The following is a 20,028-nucleotide window of genomic DNA, read 5'->3' as shown; positions in this document are numbered from 1 at the left end:
CAGCGGATCAGAGAAGATATTGGTGCTCCACGTATATATGATGCGAATGCAACAGTCACCGTGGAGTGAGGACTATCTTTTTTTGTGAACAATAATATTTTTTCATGTTTTACAATGAGATTTAATTCCTCCGATCCATATTAATTGTCGAAATATTACATGTATCTAGACGCTTTTAGGCATAAATACATCTATATTTGGGTAAATTTGAGACAATTAATATGGATCGGAGGGAGTACCGTGTTAGACTAGAAAATTGACAGCAGTGAAACAGTGAGGTAACTCAAAACGTAGCATCTTGTTTGCCAGGAAAGAAAAGTATAGCTGGTGTTACATTTTCTTCTCAGAATTTAAATCTGTGTGAAACAAGCATTGTGGGGGAAAAGGCACAATTTATCTGTACTTTTGAGAGCCTGAATAAATTACTAAGAATCAACACGACTCATACACCCTTTGTGACGAAATGAGATTGTCAATAAATTACAGCTATAATAGCACAAATACACAAGAAACGAGTAATACAGGACTGTATAACGAATGAATTTGTGCCCCCTTCTTCCCGAAAGGTGGCTTGTTGCTTGAATAACAACACCTCTTATTCTGGACCAAACGGAACATACTTGTGTCCATGAGTTATGGACACAGAAGAATGAAATCGATCTTCTCAAATATGCTAAGCCTGCAAATAGCCGTTCTCTTCAAGGTAGCACAGGACTTGATTGGCCATTGCTTTGGGTGAAGGGCATTCCCCATCTTCCATCTTAATTACTATCTGCAGAAGATCATAAAGTTTATAAAGCAAATTGCTAAATTTTCATTTTACATGGTAGCAGTAGCAGTACAGGGTTAAGGCCTTAAGGGAATTGCTGGGCGATGATTGATGAGCCATCTAGCATATCAGAATTGTTGTCTGGAGTAAATCAACAATTCAGATGAAACCTATATGGTTGATCGACATGTATCTCAGGTTCAAAAACATGTACCCCAGGTTCAAGAAGTAAGAAGTGTGGCCTTAAGAGTACAATTTTATTTTCTGCGGCTTAAATCAAACTAGGGAGAACTGGCAAATCACACAAGTCTTGGATCTCAATGGCTCCCATAATGCATTAGCACATAGCTAAATAGCAACGTTTACTCCTATCATACTCACCAAGTAACCAATATTGGGCACACTAACACAAGAAAACATTAATAAACTCACTGACTATGTTCAATTTAAAAAAAATATATATATGTGCCATTTATTTAGTGAATAATGATCACTAGAATTAATAGCGGCAGATACTCCCGCAAAAAAAAGACAGTAATAGATATACATTAGACTCAATCACACCAGCCATGCTCAAAGAATCGTCACACTGGTGTCATGTGTCCCACAACAACCTATCGCCCAATACTGAAGATACTATCAAAATGATGATTCACCCCAATTGGAAGGAAGGCGAGGTACGGTCATAAGCTCACCTCACTATTCACTGGTGATTCATATGGATCATCAACTCCAGTAAAACCTGTTTGTCAGAAGGCAATGTTTAAAGTACAAAATAGATAGCCTTTTGTACTTTTAGCATGTAAGGTCTTTTAGTTAACAACGAATGCACTAAAATATGGAAATTTAAATGTTTAAAAGAGGTTCAACGTCTGTCCATACCTTTAATCTTTCCTGTGCGTGCAAGCTTGTATAGACCTTTAGGATCACGAGCTTCACAAATTTCTAGTGGCAAATCCATAAATACCTATACAGCTTGTGTGGTGTTAGATGATTAACATTAACAATGCTTCAAAGAATCATAAGATAAGCATACTTCAATAAATCTAGAATCCGGAAGTAGAGCTCGGCATGCATCACGGTCTCTCCTGTAGGGAGATATCAAACTAGCAATGCATATGGTACCAGCATCTGCAAAAAGCTTTGCCACTTCTCCTGCACAAAATAATAGAACTGTAATAAAGGTATTAAACTGTCTCTAATGAATGGTCTTAATTGTCAGAACTTACCAACTCTCCGTATATTTTCTGTACGGTCTTCTGCCTTGAAGCTTAGATCCCGATTTAGGCCATGTCTGAGGTTGTCACCATCAAGGACATAGGTGTGGTGGCCTCTGCAGTGTAATTCCCGGCTCAAGGCACATGCAAGGGTACTTTTCCCTGACATATTATAAACATTGCAGGTCCTTGTAAATGCCTTCCTTATGTGTTGGATACTTTTGAAGCTACAAGAGAATCAAGATATCCCTAGTTGTGGTTTATGATACTCCATGATCAACTGAAATATGTTCATATTTTACTTTTAGACAGAAAGACAACTCAGGAGATAGCTCAGAGCCACAGGCTTGGGAAAACTACCACATAGACCAAAATCATACTCCCCAGATAGTATGGTGTTAATACATCATTATCTACTAAAGGAAAATGCTAGAAGACAACAAAAATGAACTTCAAAATGATCTAGTGCAAGGCGAAAGTGAAGATCACATACTGATGCCAATACAACATAAGTGATAGCTGTCATAGTGATTATGAAGGTGGTACCTAAACAATGTACTGACCTGTAAAAGTTCTTGTTTCGACATAGCAACACTACATTCTGCATAATCATGGACTCATGGTCATCAATACGTCAGATGCCTATAGAGTAGACACCGAACTAATGTGAGCATAACCACTCACACAAGCCTATCAGCTTATAGTAGAAGTGTCTAGATTGCGTAAATGCTAATATCGTAAGCTTGATTTGGTCCAACATATTTTAAAACTAATAGGTAAACATCTCTGAACCATCATGAACTTATTGATCAAGATTGAATGCTCGATTTGAACGATTAATTCTTATGTTCTAACACAAAAATAACAGGAAAAATCATCGTGCCCATAACAGAAAGGAATCATTTTGACAGAAAAAAGAAAAGACAATTGTGACATAGAAACTTGACCAAGAAGGTGAAAAGGTGACACCAGGTGTAAACCAAGCCCACTAAAAATGTACCTGAACCACTGAGTCCTGTGATCCATATGACACATCCTTTTTGCCCCAGCAATTTCTGTCTCTCAGGTTGTCCAATTGGGCAATCATGCCATAGAATATTAGTCGATTTCCCAATGTTTGACATGACAGGCTTCTCTCGCACTGATAATGGGTACCAAGAAATGGTTAGCGTGATTCTATTCCTGTTGTTGGGTTGCAAACAAGTATGAAGCCCGTATAGAAAAGGATAAACTACATCGAAATAGCCAAGGAGTGTATTTGTTTCACGCAATCCAGACAGAAAACCAAATGCAATGAGTTTTACGTCTTTCTCTGCTTATTCTTCATCCTATTGCTGCCAACTTGGCCATCAACCAGACAGGTTTTAAAGTTTTCATTCCCTCTTTACCCTAAATTCCATAGATGGTACACATTAAGTGAAATCACACTTTAATCTGAGGTCATCATTACTCGCATGCGCGGTCTCGATAAACTGTAAGTAAATTAACCTCTACAGCTCAGCCAATTACATTGTTACTAGTTTACCGCTGGACAGATGGTTCAAATCAAATCTTCCCCTCCACCCAAACCAAAAAAAAATCAAACAGCATTGCGGTCACGTGTGCCGGTGGCTCAAATGCTCGATTACAGTTCCACACGTTTACTTCCACCACTAATCTCTCAGCAATGAACATGTGATTGTCCACAACACCCTCGATCCTACGTTTTTATCAGTATCCCCTCATAACCGTAACACCACGGAGTATATAAAGCAGCCAGTGGATAGGAATATGATACGCTAAACACCACGCACGCGTGTGCGTGGTTCCACTATCCTACGCACCCCCTTTTGGAGATTCCCAAGCTCTAGCAGTCACTGAGAGACTGGCCCCGCAGCCAACCCAATGAGCGAGCCTCCAATGGGAGACAAACACACAAACGCAACGAACCTGCGCTGCCGGAGGCGTCCCCTTGGTGGTGCTGCTGCTCCATCCCGCTCCCCGCGCACCCGCCGTCGCCGTCCAATGCCGGGACTGAAGTGCGCACGCGCACGCGCACCGCGCCCTTCCTCCACTTCGCCGCTGCCGTTAGCGAGGGCGACGCCCGCAGGAGCGGAGGCGGGATCGAGAGAGAGGACATGGGTCAGGAGCGGGGCATTGCGGAGGTCAGGCGGGGGCGCGAGCGAAGGAGGGAGCTTGCCTTGGATCTCGAGTGGGAGGGGTGTTGCTTGCGGGCGGCGGCGGAGGAGGAGTGGGCAAGCGGGACGCGCGATGTAGCACGACGGTGGAATCCTGTGGTTGTTGGGAGCTGACGAGGGAGGTGGAGCCGTGGAGTGGGGAAGAACCCAAGGACAGCGCAGCATGGGGCGGGTGGGTGCGTGATGGTCACGAACTCACGATAGACGATGGGCATTTGCTTGCGTGCCATCTTTTCTTTTACCTCGACATGACACAGATTTCCTAACACGATTTTGCCATGAGCCCATGAGACAGACATTCAAATTCCGAAGTATCATGTGTATGTGTATCCATAACAGGGATCCAAATCAAGAGCTCAGTGGGAAAATATAGCTGCTGAAGAAGATGATGAATGCGTATTCAAAGCATGATCTGTATGACAGAATAGAGATATCCAAACCAAGAGCTCAACGGGCGAATATAGCTGTTGAAGAACTACTGTATCACACGATTGCTTTCACGAAAATCCTTTAGCTGTTGACGAACTACTGTATCAAACGCTTGCTTTCACGAAAATACTTATCGCCTCAAGTTTTCAAAGGGCAAAGAGAAAACAAGGAACATTTGCATCCGCACAAGAAATGATATATGGAAAGAATGAATTGATACTCAAACAAGCAGTAAACCTGTGCGAGCAGGAAAATCAATTAACACCGCATGAAAAATCACATGTAGCTTCGGCAAGAAACTAACTACTGCGAAAGCTAGTCAGAACTCACAGTAGAAAGAAACAACCTGCGTATATCTATCAATGACCGACCGACGAGGTGCTTTCATCAACGAAACAAAAAGGATGGTCAAATTCCAGGTGAAGGCCCATCGGATCCTGTCCACAGAGCGCCAAAACCTCCCTCGGTGATTTAACAGAACAGGTCTGCGGAACAAATTATTGGCCATAGCTTTGCAAAAACAACCAAAGAATCCGAAATTTGATCGCCATCAACCACGTATGACCTGATCAAGGCTTGAGTGCGAGTGACAGGCCAAACTTGGGTGCTCTGTCCAAGGCCTTGGTGTCGAATTCACCAGATATTGTCAAGAGTGACTTCGGTTTAACCTCGTGCTGGAGAAGGGCAGCAAGCTTTCCAGTGTTGTTGAGCCTTGCCTTCACAGCTGTCTGAGCGTCAACCGTGTAGAGGCCACCAACGGTCAGTGTGTTGTCATTTGTTGAGAGCTTTCGGGTAAATTCAGCAACAGCTGAAGTCTTCTGCTTCTCATCAAGGTGATACACCCCTGACACTTTGATGGTGTCACCTTTGTCGGCCCTGTACATGTTGGCGTAACGTGTTAATGCCAGTTCCAACCTCAATGCATGACAAATCACAGCAAAGCATGGACTTACAGAATAAATGCAGCATGAAAGTCTGGCTTGGTTACACCTATCCCAGCGCTGTACTTGGTGAACTTTCCTGAAGAAGTGTCAAACGCAGCTTCTGCACCAAAGGCCAGTCCTTTAGGGCCAACTGTCCCAGAAAATTCAACCACGGGAGAGGGCTTCATGCCAACGGCGGTAGCAAAACTTGCATTCTCATGGAAGTATTGCGCCTCCACCTGTTCAGAAAGAAATCAGCTCATGAACTGTTCTCAATTCAACAGCCAGAAATTGACACAAACTGAAACTACCTTTCCAGAATTGTAGTCAGGCAACTTGACGGATGTCACAAGCTTTGTGGATGGCAGGACATCCAAGACAGTCAAGGTAGTAGAGATCTGCAAATACAATATAAAATTTGTTACAGATAGCCAAAGGCTACAAAGATGACAAACATATATATGAGTATCGACATCACTAACATTTGATTCTGTATCCACTTTAACATCAACAAGAGTATTCTTATACTTGTAAACTGAGCTGACATCAAGAGAATAAAGCCCTCCTTTCTTCACAGCTGTGGAAGTGAGGCCCTGAAAAATCAAGAACAAAATCCATGACACACAGGTTCACTAAGGGCAATTATATTCAGATAGCACAAACAGCAGCACACAAGTATTATCATTGCAAGTAACATAAGCATAAAGGTGAGTAAGGATCTGACGAAGTGCAACAAAACAAGGATATAGAGGCTTAGTCTAACTTGACAGCCAAAACGAAGAACTCTCCTTTAGTACACTGGTCAAAGATATGATCACTGATTTCATGTCAATAGTATACGAGCACATGGGGAAATAAATAATATGAGAACATAATGAGAAGAAAGCAATGTAAGCCAACCATACCAGTAAAACATTCAATTGGTATTGCAATGATCAGAACAATCGCTACTGAACTATTGAGACCCTATAAATATTAGAATTCCATGTTTGGGGAAGGGCTCTTGATAAATGTGACCTGGTAAGCAGGATTGGTCTCAAGTCTTATCAAAACATTTAGATTCCTCAAAAACTCACATGCATTTGAAAAGATATGCTAGCGAGTAAAACTTCTTTTTTTGTTAAATCAGTAACATCCAAGATCAAACTAAGACATCTAATGAGTATAGTTTTATGCTAGAGAAATCTCCCACTATAGTAAGTAACCAGGATCGTTCAAAATACCAATTGAAGAAATCAAGTTTTGAATACACATAAAATGAGAAGGGGCAGAAAGTATGTCTATGTACTGTGCATCGTCAAAGTGTCAAGTTCAACCTTTGGATGTATCGAATCTAAAGTGTTAACACGCTTAACTATTTTAGTCCGGAATGATGTTTGTGTTAGTCCGATGGTTACATGATGAGAGTTTGGTAAATGAAATAACGAAAGATATATCAAGTGGGAATGGACTACCGAAATAACACTATCGAGCAAATGATGCCGATACATGTGGGTCCGACACTTCCACTGACGAGTTTGGCTAATGAAATAATCATAGGTAATTGCGTGAGAATGGACTATAGAAATCATACGACTGAGCACTGTGCCGATACACGTTGTGCCAGATACAAACTAATCAAAGGTCATACTGCACAACTAGACTTTTCAAAAGGAATGCTTCAGAGCAACGATGAAGGCATCACCTTGACATAGACTTAACAAGTTCTCAAATCTCAAATTGCCTTGTAGCCGTAATTTGTGTTCCATCTCAGAAACTAAGCGCATACTCAGCAGGACTAAAGACAGCACTGCGCCAATAGAACCCACTAAACAGTAAAATCACCAAATCTAGCAATTCAAGGGCCAACTCTATTGCTTCATAGTCCATACCCTTGCATAATCGTTCATAAAAAGGGGTGTGAAATAACCGTGGGCACGAAGAAGCCAACAACAGAGTCTGCCAACTGTGGCGGATCAACCACTCTGAGTGGCCACGAGTCCTCCCTATGCGCAAGTGGAATTTGATGGTCTTGTTTCCCCAATCAACTTTAGGCAACAAGTAACTACATTGCTCAACAAGGATAGGACAAAATTCCCATCTCCCATCAGGCAACCGCACAGCTAACACATAGGGGGTACCAAACATGACCACCATTCAAATTCAACATACCAACATGCGGATGCAACAACCACGAAGAATCCAAGCAATAGAAGTACTAGAGAAACCCGGAATCCAATCGGCGCGAAAGTGATAACACAAGCCACATCTAGCAAGCATCACATACGGAAGGTCTGTACAGGGCTGAGGAAGAAGCCAGAGCCGTAACTAGATCGTAGGTTCCGACCTCAAACAGGCCGACGCGAGCCCAACATCATCGAATCGTACGAGCGCGATGGGATCGACCGAATCCTTACCACTCCGGAGGAGCTGACGGTGGAGACGGTCAGCTTCTGGTCGTAGGTGTAGTCCCTCGTGAGCAGATCTGCAGATCACAAAACCCCACACGGAAAAGACCAGACAGATTAGAGAGATGAGAGAAACAGAAGAGAAGGAGGAGGAGGAAGAGGGCGGAGAGGAGACACACCCTTGGCCTTCTTGCCGATGTCGGTGAAGAGGCCGGGTCCCTTCATGGCCATGGCGACGACGGCGGCGGCGGCGGCTTGGGGAAGGGGGCGCGGAGGTGGAGAATGGGGAGGAGGCGGGCGCCGAAGACAAGGAAAAGGGAGAGGTCAGAGATTCCACCGCGTTCCGTTCGGCCACTTGTATTGTGTGGGCGCGACGAAAGAAAGACGAGACCAGGAGAGGGGGTTGGTTTGGCGATTTGCAGCCTGAGGCCCGCACGATCTTGCGATCCGGAGATCTTACGCTCCAGATTATCCTTCGCGAGGAAATATCTAGAGCCCAACGTAAGACTAGAAAAAGCTACAGCGCAGTATAAGATTGCAACGTAAAACCCACCTGAACATTCCTATAAAAAAACACTTGAATCTTGCAACATTAAATTTGTATCAAATTTACATAGAAAAAACATAATAAGTTAAACATTTTTTATACTTCCTCCGTCAAACAAAGAATGTCTAAACTTTGACTAAATTTGAATGCATCTGTACACTGAGTCATGTCTAGATAAATTCAAATTTGAGACATCTTTTGTTAGGCGGAATAGAAAATCAGTGCAAATGACTTCTTAAAATGCCCAATGAAATACAATCATGCGAATCAAACAATCCGATAAGGAAAAAAAATCACGACCATCAATTGAGTCGATCGCCATCTTTGCATGCTCCATCCATCATCTAACTTCTAACGAATGAACATGCGCAACCATATGCTATGCAGTTAAAGAGACGGCATTGCACATTGGCACCGGCTTCCATCTCAACTCCAACTGTACCCTCTTGCTAATTTAGCTTATAGCTCCATCGAAATTATACATACATATAAATAGAGAGGCAATTAATGGGCATTTCTAAGGGGACTTGCCAAATCAATGACATCCGTCCGGTTTTGTCTGTGGACAAAAAAAACCAACCTAATGGGACTTGCCAAATCAATGCCATGTGTCCATTTGTCCGTGGACATGCTATACTCAAGCCAAATTTGACATTGATTTGGCAAGTCTAGACATTGTCCGCGAACAAGCCACGTAGGCATATTGGCACAAAAATAAAGAAAAAGCTTTTGACATGTGTTTGGACATGTATCAAGTAGACAGATGGAATGTCCATTTGACATGTATCCGTCGGAGTGACAGTTGTCGACATGGACGGATGCCATGTCTATTTGACTATTCATCCTTGAAGATGCCCTAAGTATTCCAAACGTATGTCCTCCCGAGACACTATGGTTTCTTTTAATAAAATCCGAGTGGCCGCTCTCTTTAATAAGTAAATAAATAAAATGTATGTCCTCCATTGCAGCTAGCTCGGAGCTGCTTTAGTTGAGCCCAACCACACACAGCTAGCAGATCACTTAGCAGCAACGATGGGGAGAGGTAATTGGTCTGCAGGAGCTAATCATCGTAGCCGTGGTGATGTCCATCGTCGTCGCGCGCCATGGCGGCGGCGGTAACAGCGATGTGCGAGACGAACGATGTAGCAGAGGAGGCAGCAGCGGAAGGTGACGGCGGTGCTGGTGTTCGGCGACTCGATCCATCGTGGACCCTGGCAACAACAACAGCCTCGATCGACACGATGATCAAGGCAAACCATGCTCCCTACGGCAAGGATTACACCAACCACGTCCCCACCGGTCGCTTCTCCAACGGCCTCGTGCCCTCCGAATTCATCGGTACGTATATACACGTAGTCACGTAGTAATCGCGTATATATGCAGTCCTATATACTCGGAAACCCACTTAGTAGTAGTTTGTTTTCTTTTTTGCTCTCAACTATGGGGTCGATTTTCAGTCTAGTTGGCCCCTGAAATCTAGAAAGGATAACTTAATAGTCTTCATGTTACCTCTAAGCTTTTATTTTGAGTGAATTCCATTTTTGACATCCAAGTTTTAGGTTGTTTTTGACGTCCCATTTAGTGAGATTTTCGTTTTTTACCCCATTTAGCAAAGGTTTTGTCACAAATGACCCCATTTAATTTTTTTAGTAAATGAAATTCACTCAAAAAATGAAAAATGAAATCCTATTTAAGTTTTGGCAGCCGAGACCGCGTTGTACACCTGCGCCCTATAAAGAATCCAAGAATTGATCTTCATGGCCAAAACCAAGGGAAAGGCAGCAAGAGAGATCCAATCCATGCCATGGATAGATGGATCGGGAGCGGACCATCCGAAGAAGACGGTCTAGTTGTAGGCAAAGAGGTAGAGCCACCACCGGCCACCGCCATTGGCAGGAGCTTCATGAATCAAGGGGGTGGAGGAGGAAGACGACGACAACGACGGCGACAAATGCAGAGTTGGATTAGGAGAGGAGGAAGAATCAGAGTCAGATGCAATCAAATAATTAGTACTCCTCCTACACTTGTTGGCTTTTGTTGGATCGGTCGGGGGTTGCATGGACTAGGCTATCTTTTGCAAGGCCATGAGACGTCCCAGGGCCGAGGCACACATTGGCGATCAGCAGCCGCCTCAGATTCGGTAGCATTGACGGCGATGAGGTCGAACTAGATGGCACGATCCGCTCGTTAGAACAGAGGAAATTCGGGTTAAAAGCTTAAGTTGGATAATTAGTGCACAACTTTTGCTAAATGGGGGTAAAAAAGAAAATCTCACTAAATAGGGACAAAGTTTTAAAAAACTGAAACTTGACAATAAAAAATGAAATTCACTCTTTTATTTTTGACACACCTTACTGTTACCTCTCTAAGCTAGTCTGGCTTAAAAGTCTTACTGCACCTCTAATTAAGTTGATCAACGACTTTGAAAAGTTGATTCTTTATACGTACGGTGAAAATTGAGTAGGCAAATTTTAGAAGATGTGTACAGCTTGGTCAACTTGTGCAGAAACAGATTTCTCGGTCGTCTTGAATAGCACAACAAATTAATCCCCTGAATTTAGTAGTACAAAATAAAATTGGTCACCTTGACGACGGCCATCAGAAAACTGAACAAAATTTAGAGAAAAGAGAAATGATTGGTGAATGTGATCAAGGCTAATTTCTTTGACTATGACACGGTGTAAACATGGTATAATTAATTAATGCATGCTAGACGGAAAATGGATGTGAACTATCTCACTCAGAGAGTCCGGCACCTTGGGTGTAGTGGTATTTTTACAGACATTCCCTGCTTCTTGCTGTGTTGTTCCTTGTTCATGTATGTTGCTTCTTGCGGATGATTCGGCATTTTTCATTAGGTTCTGTGTTGATGTTGCGTCTGGCGGTCGATTCGTGATTGACATGTTGGTGCATGAAGCATTTTTCTATGGTTTTGGTGTCGTCTCTCTTTTACTTTCTTCTGACCACATCAGGTTCTAGCAGTTCTACAACCGCATCTACATGCTGACGCGTGTGTGATGCAAAACAGACTTGGTACTGGAGCTGCAGAAGGAATCTCGGCAATTAGGAGCAAACAGTGGAGACATGCTCCAGCATGGACTACATTCTTCATTGTCAGCATCAAGCTACAGTCTAGCAGTAATGCGAGCAGCTGAATTGCACCGGATTGGTGAGGAGAAGAGCCGTCGAGGATAAAAGTTTTACGCACGTCAGAAATGAAACAGATCGAAACCATCCTTAAAACAGATGCACGACAGCAAATGGAAAACAAGAATAGATCCTCAAAACAATCCATTATATTTCACGTTGGGACGGATATGACTGGGAAAACAGATGCACGACAGCAAATGGAAAGCAGACGAAACAGAAAGAGTTAATTGGACAAGCCGGTACATTGGCATCGATCGCCTAGCACTGTACACGCACATTCTCTCAGTTATAGCCATGGACGTACGTTTCGTACATAGACAGAGAGCTAGCTATAAGCAGCCAGCACATGCAGAGGATCATCTGGCCAGTACATGCAGAGGATCATCTAGCTAGCAATGGAGCATCCACTAAATTCTAGATTGTCAACATCGCTACAGGGCTATTTGCTACTTACTACTTTCGGAAGCATTCTCTAGAGTAAAATATTGCACTGCATCCCCAAAAATCCACAATGCACTGCATACCCCCAAATCATTTCACCTTCATGCCCCAACAGTATTTTCAGAGAACCTGCAGCAAGCACACAGAACCAATGAGAAACTACACAATTCACACCCAACAGACAAACAAGCCAAAGAAAAACCTGATTTACCTGAGGATAATTCACTTTAAATGGGCCCCCCACTTTAAAGGACTTGCAAACAAGGACCAAAGATCAAGATGTGAGTCCCAATTCAGCTTTCTGAAAAGTCTCACCGCCTCCCGCAAGAAAACTGGAAACTCGTACTGCAATAAGTCCAGCACGTCACTCAGATTATGGTCCGGGATGATAATACCTTCAGCTGCAGCAATCTGTTTGATGAGAAGGATAATCTCTTCATCCATCCAGTGGACCACCGCGTTGCGGTGAACCCAAAGAAGCCCTTTACCATCATCTTTGATTCCTTGTGTTGCCAGCTTCTTAAGCCCCATTCTTCCAATAAACGGTTTAAGGAAACTAGAACCGATGCTAGTGGTCCACTTAGGCGCCCAAAGCGAGGCACTGGTGTAAGGAAGCTCCAAGTAAAAGCGATCAACCTCAAAGATTGGCTCTTTACCAGACAGGTTGGCCATTGCTGCACTAAGTCTGTGATCAAAACTGGTATTGTGAGGAAAACTGATATTGCTGTCAACAATTGTGCGTGACAGCATCTCCTTGATGAACCCAAAAATTCTGAGGATGAGCAATGCTCGACTTTCTCTTGAAAGCAATGCAGGGTCAGTGATGATTTGTTCACCATCAGGAGAACTCCGTGCGAATTCATACAGATCCTGCATTTCCATTGGAAGCTATGCAATCTCAATGCCAAGAGTTGCACAAGCCTTCTCAATAAAGTAGGTCAATGCGTCCTTAATGTCTTCATTTTTCTGGGACTCTGTCAGTTCAATACTTCCAACACTGTTGATCTCCTTAAATGCAGGAAGGCCCAGCCTACTCATCATGACCAAGTTTTCTTTAGTGAAAAGCCCCTTCGACGAGATATTGTGAGAGTGAAGAATGTAAGGCAGTACCACCCCATTCCAAATAAACGCTCTTGATGCTTCTGGAATCATATATCCCTGTCCCCTACCACCTCTAGCGATGATGAGACGGTCCTGTTTCACCTTCATGATCAGCGTGTTCTTCTCAAAGTACACATCTGGTGTTTCAACAATATCATCAGGGAATTTGCAGAGCCCCCCAAAATACCTGAGGTTGAGATATAATCTGCATTAGTTGATACCCCTATTGCCATGTGTCATTTTAAGATATTTACAGCGACATGTCAACTATTATATCTCAGCTCAGCATTTTAATAAGGATACATCTATTCAAGCAAACTCTGGCCCAGACTATAAATAAATGGAATACATCTGACTAGGACATTGCCTGAGTTGAACAAGGCAGATATGACAGCAAAATTAAAAAGCAATACGATGTATGGACTTACATTGGGTATCCTTGAGGTGTAGTCGGTACAGAAGCTTCTGTCGGCACAGGCGCCTCAGCTGTCGTTGTATATTTAAGTACTCCAGGTACATCAGTGAATAAGTACCGCCTAGGCTCCCCTGCTGCCACAGGATGCAGCAAAAGACAATGAGCATTTATATATTCTTTCTTGCTTTCAGCAACACAGAAAATGTTCACTACAGTCATCACGAAACAATTAAGCTGCCATAACCACACGCTTTTTCGGCTTGGAATCAGATGCTACAGATTTAACGCAATAGACACATTGAAAGGATACATAATTTTATATTCATACACGCATTTGAAAATGCGCTTCAAAACAGTAGATATTTACTATTTGTGTATGCCAATGCAAACATATACTCCCTCCGTCCCAAAATAAGTGACATGAATTTGTATAGATTCTTATACAAATCCACGTCACTTATTTCGGGACGGAGGTAGTATGACATGAACAAGAGGTGATGCTGCTCAGGGGTCATAATCACAAACACTATTCACATGGTGGTTCATAATATGATGTTATCAGTGAATCAGTCAGATAATATCTGCAGCTCAGCACATCCCACTAACTAATTAAACAAGGAAATGGACTACCACATCAAATTTTCTCAGCTCAAAGTTAAACAACGTAATCTATATCAGATCACATCCTAAAATGAACCGTGATGGACTGTTTTCAAGTCTTAATCACATATCCTTCACAATTTAACCATGCAGCTCAACGATTTCTCAGTGTAATACACATTACGGAGCTTAACGAGTCTAGCAAGTCAGAAAAATAGCACCAGCAGACAGCAGTACAGGTATACTACCCCCAACACCTAAACGATCAAGGAGACCAATTAAACCCTTAGGCAACTAGAATTGTACCACACGCCGCATCAAAATCATCTCAACTCGCAGCTAGTCAGCAACCGTGGAGGGATCAAATCAAACACGGAATAGGACTGTGGGGATCTGTGGGAATACAAAATCCATCCCTGTCTTCTGTATCTCTCTCGCTACGACGGTGATCCGTGGTTGGGTGATCCGGCGATCATACACCAGGACACTAGAGGGGAAGACGGACATGATCGGGGGTCAGGAACAAGGTAAGGACAAACCCGACATGCGCGAGACGGCTCCGCCGAGATCGGGGGTCACGGCGGCTGACCCAAAGGAGCAGCGGCGGAGGATGCGCCAGAGGGAGGTGGACGCTGACCGCAGCCTCGCCATTGCAATGGATCGGAGGCGGAGGAGGATGCCTCGCGGAGGGGGGCCTCTGCTAGGGTTTTTGCGCGGAGGGAGCCTGCTAGGGTTTTTTGCATGTGCTTGGTGCCACGGTGGACAACTGGACACTGGTGGTGGTGTTGGTGAGTTGGTGTTGGTCTTGTAGAGAAGGAATGGGGAATGTCCCGCCTTAATTGGGCCACAGGTGAGCTGTTAGCCTGTTACTGAGCTGAACTAAGCCCTAACTGGGCCAACTTAGACGCCACTCTCCACCACCGAATCATCCAAAAAGTCAATTCCGCCGGGCCGAGATTTTAGAGCGCAAGCGCGGGCCGCATAGGATCGTTATCGCTGGGCTCCACGCCATCTATTCTCAGAGCATTTCCTTCGTGTATCCGCGCCCAAACGGTCACGTGGCCCAGATAAAATCACATAGCCCAACTTGGACCCGAGAAAAGTGACCTGGGCTCCGGCTACCTCTTAGCTTTCTAAATAATGAGGCCCCGACTACTAATGACCCATTGCAGCCGTAGCCTAGATCTGTTGCATTGATTTCGTCCAACCTGTTCACGATTTTTGGCCCATGTCTGGACCCATCCAACTGCCAAAGAAGCAAATGTAACTTGTAACCGGACCCCCCCCCCAAAAAAAAAATTCTTTCTCTCCTCTAAAGGGCAGAGAATCTTCTGGTACGTTTTAGCGTCCACGCGTTTTAATCAGACCCGTTGGCGTGTACTTATCGCTACCGTTCACTACACGACTGCTCCCAAAGCATCGCGGCTTCTCCTGATTCTCTCACCCACCCTCCCGTCGCTCCTCCGGTCCTCCCCTCTCCTCCGTCCATGATTCCACTAGGGGTTTCCCGCCGTTGCCTCCTCCTAGCTGGAGTACCCCTCCCCTCCTCCTCTGTCCCTGATTCCTCTACGAGTTTCCCGCCGCTATCGCCTCCTAGCAACACCGACACCGACGTCTGAAAGTTCGGTATGGTCGACTAGAGGGGGGGGGGTAAATAGGCGACTAACAAATTTTACCTTTTCTTTTCATTTCTATGGAATACACGCATCAATACATGGTTCACTAAAACGTCTAAATGATGAACACCCCTAGTATGATGCAATAGCCGAAGCACATGCACAAGTAATAGATAATCAATTGAAACTTGCTTGAAAGCCGAAGCACAAGATAAACAATTAAGCTTTGCGAGTAAGTAAAGGGGCAAAAATGATACAACACGGGGAGACGAAGATTTCACCGGAGTTCCACCTATTGGGGTCGGTGTATGTCTCCGTTTGGAGGAGTGTTCTACCACAAAGGTAAAGGCGCCACAAAGGCTCATTCTATTCTCCAACTCACCACACCGCAAAGGTGGGATGAGCTCTCACAACACCACAAAAGTGAGGTGAGTTCCATTAGTGGTTTCTTGAGGGCGAACGCTGAACCCTTACAAACAAGGAGAAGGGCACAACTCCACAACTTAATTGGAGGCTCCTTCCCGAATCCTCAAGCACCTCCTCACAAGATTGGAGGCTTTGAAGAGACACCTTCCGGCTAGGGATCCCAAAATCCCAAGAGTAACAAACTCCACAAAGGAAACAAGGGGAATCAACTTTTCAATTTGGTGAAACCCTAGATCAAGATCTTCTCCTCCAATCCTCAAAGAATCAAGAGTGGGGAAGCACTAGGGAGGGAGATCTAGGAATTTGAAGCTCTTGTATTTAGGGGAGAGAGGAATAGCTTGGTGGAGAAGAAGTCTCGAGGTAGGGGACGATTCCTATTTAAAGGGCGCCTCAAAAACTGACCGTTAAGTGTATTTCGTGCGAGGTAGCAGAGAGGTACTACCGCCAGCGGTAGTACCGCTCCGGTACCGCCCCACTACCGCTAGAAGATAGTAGCATTTAGGTGCGGTTCCGGTACTGGGCGGAACTACCGGCCTGGATAGAGCTGCACTGCCGCCCTGGAGACATTTAGGCACAAAACCCTTAGGCTAAGATTATGAGGTGGTCTCTCTCCCACTAAGGAAACGGCTTTATGTGGGTGCAAATATAGTAGATTTGTGTACGTGAAGTTGATTCACCCAAACCTTTCCCATGTGGACTCCCTCTTAATAGTACGGATTTCATACGACTCAATATAAATAAAAAACCGTAAATCCTTCTACGCTTCTTTCCTTTTTGAGGACAACGAACCGTCTTGTGCCATTTGATCTCACATCTGAAACACTCGAGCACACGGTTAGTCCACGAGTCATGTTGTCATTAACACCAAAACACTTAGGGATCAAAATGCCCTTTCAATCTCCCCCTTTTCGGTGTTTGATGACTACACAACGATTTGCAATAAGATATAACAATAAAGCTTAAGGCAAAGGGATATAAAATATAGAAGGGCTCCCCCTAGATATATGCACCATTTCAATTTGCTTTTGGAATGCGAAGTGCACATACTCTAGGATCAACGCTCCCCCTAGATTTTATAAACCAACAACTCAATTGCAAAGGATTAAGGATATTTCAATGAGAGCTTCACAAAGATATGTAAGGGATCATTCATACAAGATATAGAGCATACCTTCAAGAGGCATAACAAAAGTGAATGAACCCTACATGGACTTATCCAACAATATATAGAACAATGCTTCCATGAAGCATAATGGGTTAGATAAATCCAACAATTGAAATCATACTTTTTGCAATGAGATCTTGTGATGGAGCAATTCTATAAGGGCAAAAAATGGACAACATCTCCACACAAGATTAGGAAGACATGATATAGGCATGGAACAAATATGCATGAAAGAATAGATCATAAAAGCATAGCAAGTCATAGGTATAGAGTAAAACAAAATAACACCAAATGACTTAAGCTATTAAGACTCATGCATATAAAGGTTAACCATGTCCCACAAACAATCCCACGAAGGGCATACCTTTGCCAAATAGATCATGTGATGGGGCAAATTCTACAAAGGTAAAACTGAAAACGTCTCCACACATGATTAGCAAGACATGATATAGATATAAAGCACATATGAGATATAGCCAGTCATAAAAGTCACAAAGCATATCACAAAGTGAACATTAAGCACATGACAAGCTATTACATCTTAAGCATATAAAGAACATGTCTTACACAAAATGTATCAAAGCATAAGGACCTAAAAAGGTCACAATAGTTCAAAGCAATGACACAAATGGCATAAATAAAAGTATCGATCAAACTACACACAAATAAAGTTCACAAATAAATGTATAAAGAACCAAACTTGTGACTTAAAAACCCTTGCAAATCCCCGCAGGTCTTGCAATCGAAAGTAGAAGATACAAGAGTCCCATAACAACTACACAGTCGAAACATGTTGGAATGTAAACTCGCAACCCTAACAAATCGTACCTTACTCTTCACATGTAACACCTGCAACATTAAACGTTGCAGCCACTAGGGAGTCAATACATTAAATGTATTGTCAAGTTCACTAAAGTGTTATAACAGACCTATCAATTACATGCAATATTTGGCTAGGTGGGGGTTTGGACTATTTGCATAAAAGCCTCATTGTTTAATCCTATCAGTTTTAAACAAAATAGTTTTCTCACTTTTGGACATTGGGTAGACACACCAATGCTCCTATTAATCTATTGGACACCGGGTAGACACACCGAATGCTCCTATCCTAAGTTCAAACCGTTCATTTTATTAGGAAATTAGAATGAGTAAGACATTCCTTACAGTTTCCAAATCTAGTTGCTCAAATTTGTCCGTAACCGGAGACACGGCTAAGTACTTAGTTTGACACTGTCGAGAGGTTGTACACTTTTATCCACAAGAAATAGACGTGTTAATCCCTTGCTGTCCTCAGGGTAAAGTAGCAACGACATCGATTACATGACTTTCAGCGGTAATCCCCCAGACCACCTGAGGGACCTACATTCCCACCTACACGGTTACAACTACACAATCCCTCGGATCTGGATTCATACAACTTACTCAATCAAGCCAGAGCTCATATTAGCATGTGGTTGTACTGGAAGCTACTAAACAAGGAACTAGTCAAGTCTCTGGATACCCCGGGTGGCATTCCACATTTGCGACGCAGGCGCCCCCGAATCCACGGAGAGACGACTCATAGAAATGGACCCATAGAAATGGACCTGGCGTCGCATGACATCTCAAAATCTCAAAGCAGCCCACCCAGGATGATTCATTAAATTACTTGTTTTGCCTTACACTAAGAAAACATAGTTTTTTCTCTATAGCCACAATAACATCGTAATGTGATGATTCCACTCACGTTACTAACATAGCATAGCATTCAACTACCTACAATGGCAATTGGTGGAAAGGTAATGGCAGGGGTGAAAGATCGCTATGGTCGACTAGAGGGGATGGGGGGGGGGGGAATAGGCGACTAACAAATTTTACGTTTTGTTTTTCTTTTCTTGAAAGATACAAAGCACTTAATCCTAGGGTTTACTAGATTCTCTAAAGTGAATGCAACCCTAGTATGAAGTGCAATAGCTGAAGCAACAATAAATAGCAAGAATGTAAAGAGCAAAATGATACCACACGCGGAGACGAAGATTTCACCGAAGTTCCACCTTATTAGGATCGGTGTACGTCTCCGTTTGTAGGAGTGCTCTACCACAAAGGTAGAGACGCCACAAAGGCTCACTCTATTCTCCAACTCGCCACACCACAAAGGTGGGATGAGCTCTCACAACACCACAAAGGTGAGGTGAGTTCCACTAGTGGCTTTCTTGGGGGCGAAGTCCAAACCCTTACAAACTTGACCGGGGCTAGCTCCACGATTCAATTGGAGGCTCCCAATCCAATCCCCGAGCTCCTCAGACCAAGGGAGAGCTCAAGGCAACCGCTTCCGTCTAGGGCTCCCAAAAGCCCAAGAGAAACGAAATTCACAAGAGAAAACAAGGAGAATCAACTTTGTGACTTGGTGAAACCCTAGATCTAGCTCTTCTCCTCCAATCCTCAAAGAATCAACAAGGGGGAAACTCTATGGAGGGAGATCTAGTAGATTGAAGCTTATGGAGTTCTTGGGTGAGAGTGGGCTGTTCTTGGCTTCGTGCTCGGGCAGAATACCCGTTGGGGACGAAGGGTTATTTACATGGACTTCCCAAAATCTAACCGTATGCACTGCGAGTTCTAGGGGCGGAACTTCCGCTCTTCACCGGAAGTTCCGGCCCAGTTCCGGCTCAACCTTCAGAAATCCATA

At 43.6% G+C, this 20,028-nt stretch overlaps 2 protein-coding genes across 3 annotated transcripts; both read right to left on the bottom strand.

Moving 5' to 3' along the window:
* Nucleotides 1-279: 279 nt before the first annotated feature.
* On the bottom strand, nucleotides 280-4,633 carry LOC100827313 (adenylyl-sulfate kinase 3). Of its 2 annotated transcripts, XM_003558511.4 has the most exons (7): nucleotides 3,916-4,633; nucleotides 2,987-3,127; nucleotides 1,999-2,148; nucleotides 1,806-1,924; nucleotides 1,652-1,736; nucleotides 1,465-1,511; nucleotides 280-772 (listed from the first exon to the last, which is right to left on the bottom strand). In XM_003558511.4, exons 1-7 carry the CDS (start codon nucleotides 4,103-4,105, stop codon nucleotides 674-676), a joined length of 831 nt encoding a protein of 276 aa, XP_003558559.1. In that variant the 5' UTR covers nucleotides 4,106-4,633; the 3' UTR covers nucleotides 280-673. The 2 variants fall into 2 exon arrangements, with proteins under 2 accessions (XP_003558559.1, XP_014752802.1); XM_014897316.2 differs by lacking the exon at nucleotides 2,987-3,127.
* A 141-nt stretch (nucleotides 4,634-4,774) lies between these two features.
* LOC100826801 (mitochondrial outer membrane protein porin 5) lies at nucleotides 4,775-8,269 on the bottom strand. Its single transcript, XM_003558510.4, has 6 exons — nucleotides 8,082-8,269; nucleotides 7,912-7,979; nucleotides 5,998-6,108; nucleotides 5,827-5,913; nucleotides 5,546-5,754; nucleotides 4,775-5,468 (listed from the first exon to the last, which is right to left on the bottom strand). The coding sequence occupies exons 1-6, from the start codon at nucleotides 8,131-8,133 to the stop codon at nucleotides 5,162-5,164; spliced, it is 834 nt and encodes a 277-aa protein (XP_003558558.1). The 5' UTR covers nucleotides 8,134-8,269; the 3' UTR covers nucleotides 4,775-5,161.
* Nucleotides 8,270-20,028: the final 11,759 nt, after the last annotated feature.

The sequence above is a fragment of the Brachypodium distachyon genome, chromosome 1 (genome assembly GCF_000005505.3).
Source record: "Brachypodium distachyon strain Bd21 chromosome 1, Brachypodium_distachyon_v3.0, whole genome shotgun sequence".
NCBI lineage: Eukaryota > Viridiplantae > Streptophyta > Magnoliopsida > Poales > Poaceae > Brachypodium > Brachypodium distachyon.
This window is presented reverse-complemented; position numbering and strand designations above follow the sequence as displayed.

What these genes read in the sequence shown, in the direction of transcription:
- LOC100827313 (XM_003558511.4), bottom strand. Translation starts at nt 4,105, where the DNA reads ATGTCCTCTCTCTCGATCCCGCCTCCGCTCCTGCGGGCGTCGCCCTCG. An exon ending in AGAAAATATACGGAGAGTTG is followed by an intron (nt 1,925 to 1,998) that starts GTAAGTTCTGAC and finishes TATTTTGTGCAG; the next exon opens with GAGAAGTGGCAAAGCTTTTT. An exon ending in CGGATTCTAGATTTATTGAA is followed by an intron (nt 1,737 to 1,805) that starts GTATGCTTATCT and finishes CAAGCTGTATAG; the next exon opens with GTATTTATGGATTTGCCACT.
- LOC100826801 (XM_003558510.4), bottom strand. Translation starts at nt 8,133, where the DNA reads ATGGCCATGAAGGGACCCGGCCTCTTCACCGACATCGGCAAGAAGGCC. An exon ending in CATCGGCAAGAAGGCCAAGG is followed by an intron (nt 7,980 to 8,081) that starts GTGTGTCTCCTC and finishes TGTGATCTGCAG; the next exon opens with ATCTGCTCACGAGGGACTAC. An exon ending in TTTCATGCTGCATTTATTCT is followed by an intron (nt 5,469 to 5,545) that starts GTAAGTCCATGC and finishes CAACATGTACAG; the next exon opens with GGCCGACAAAGGTGACACCA.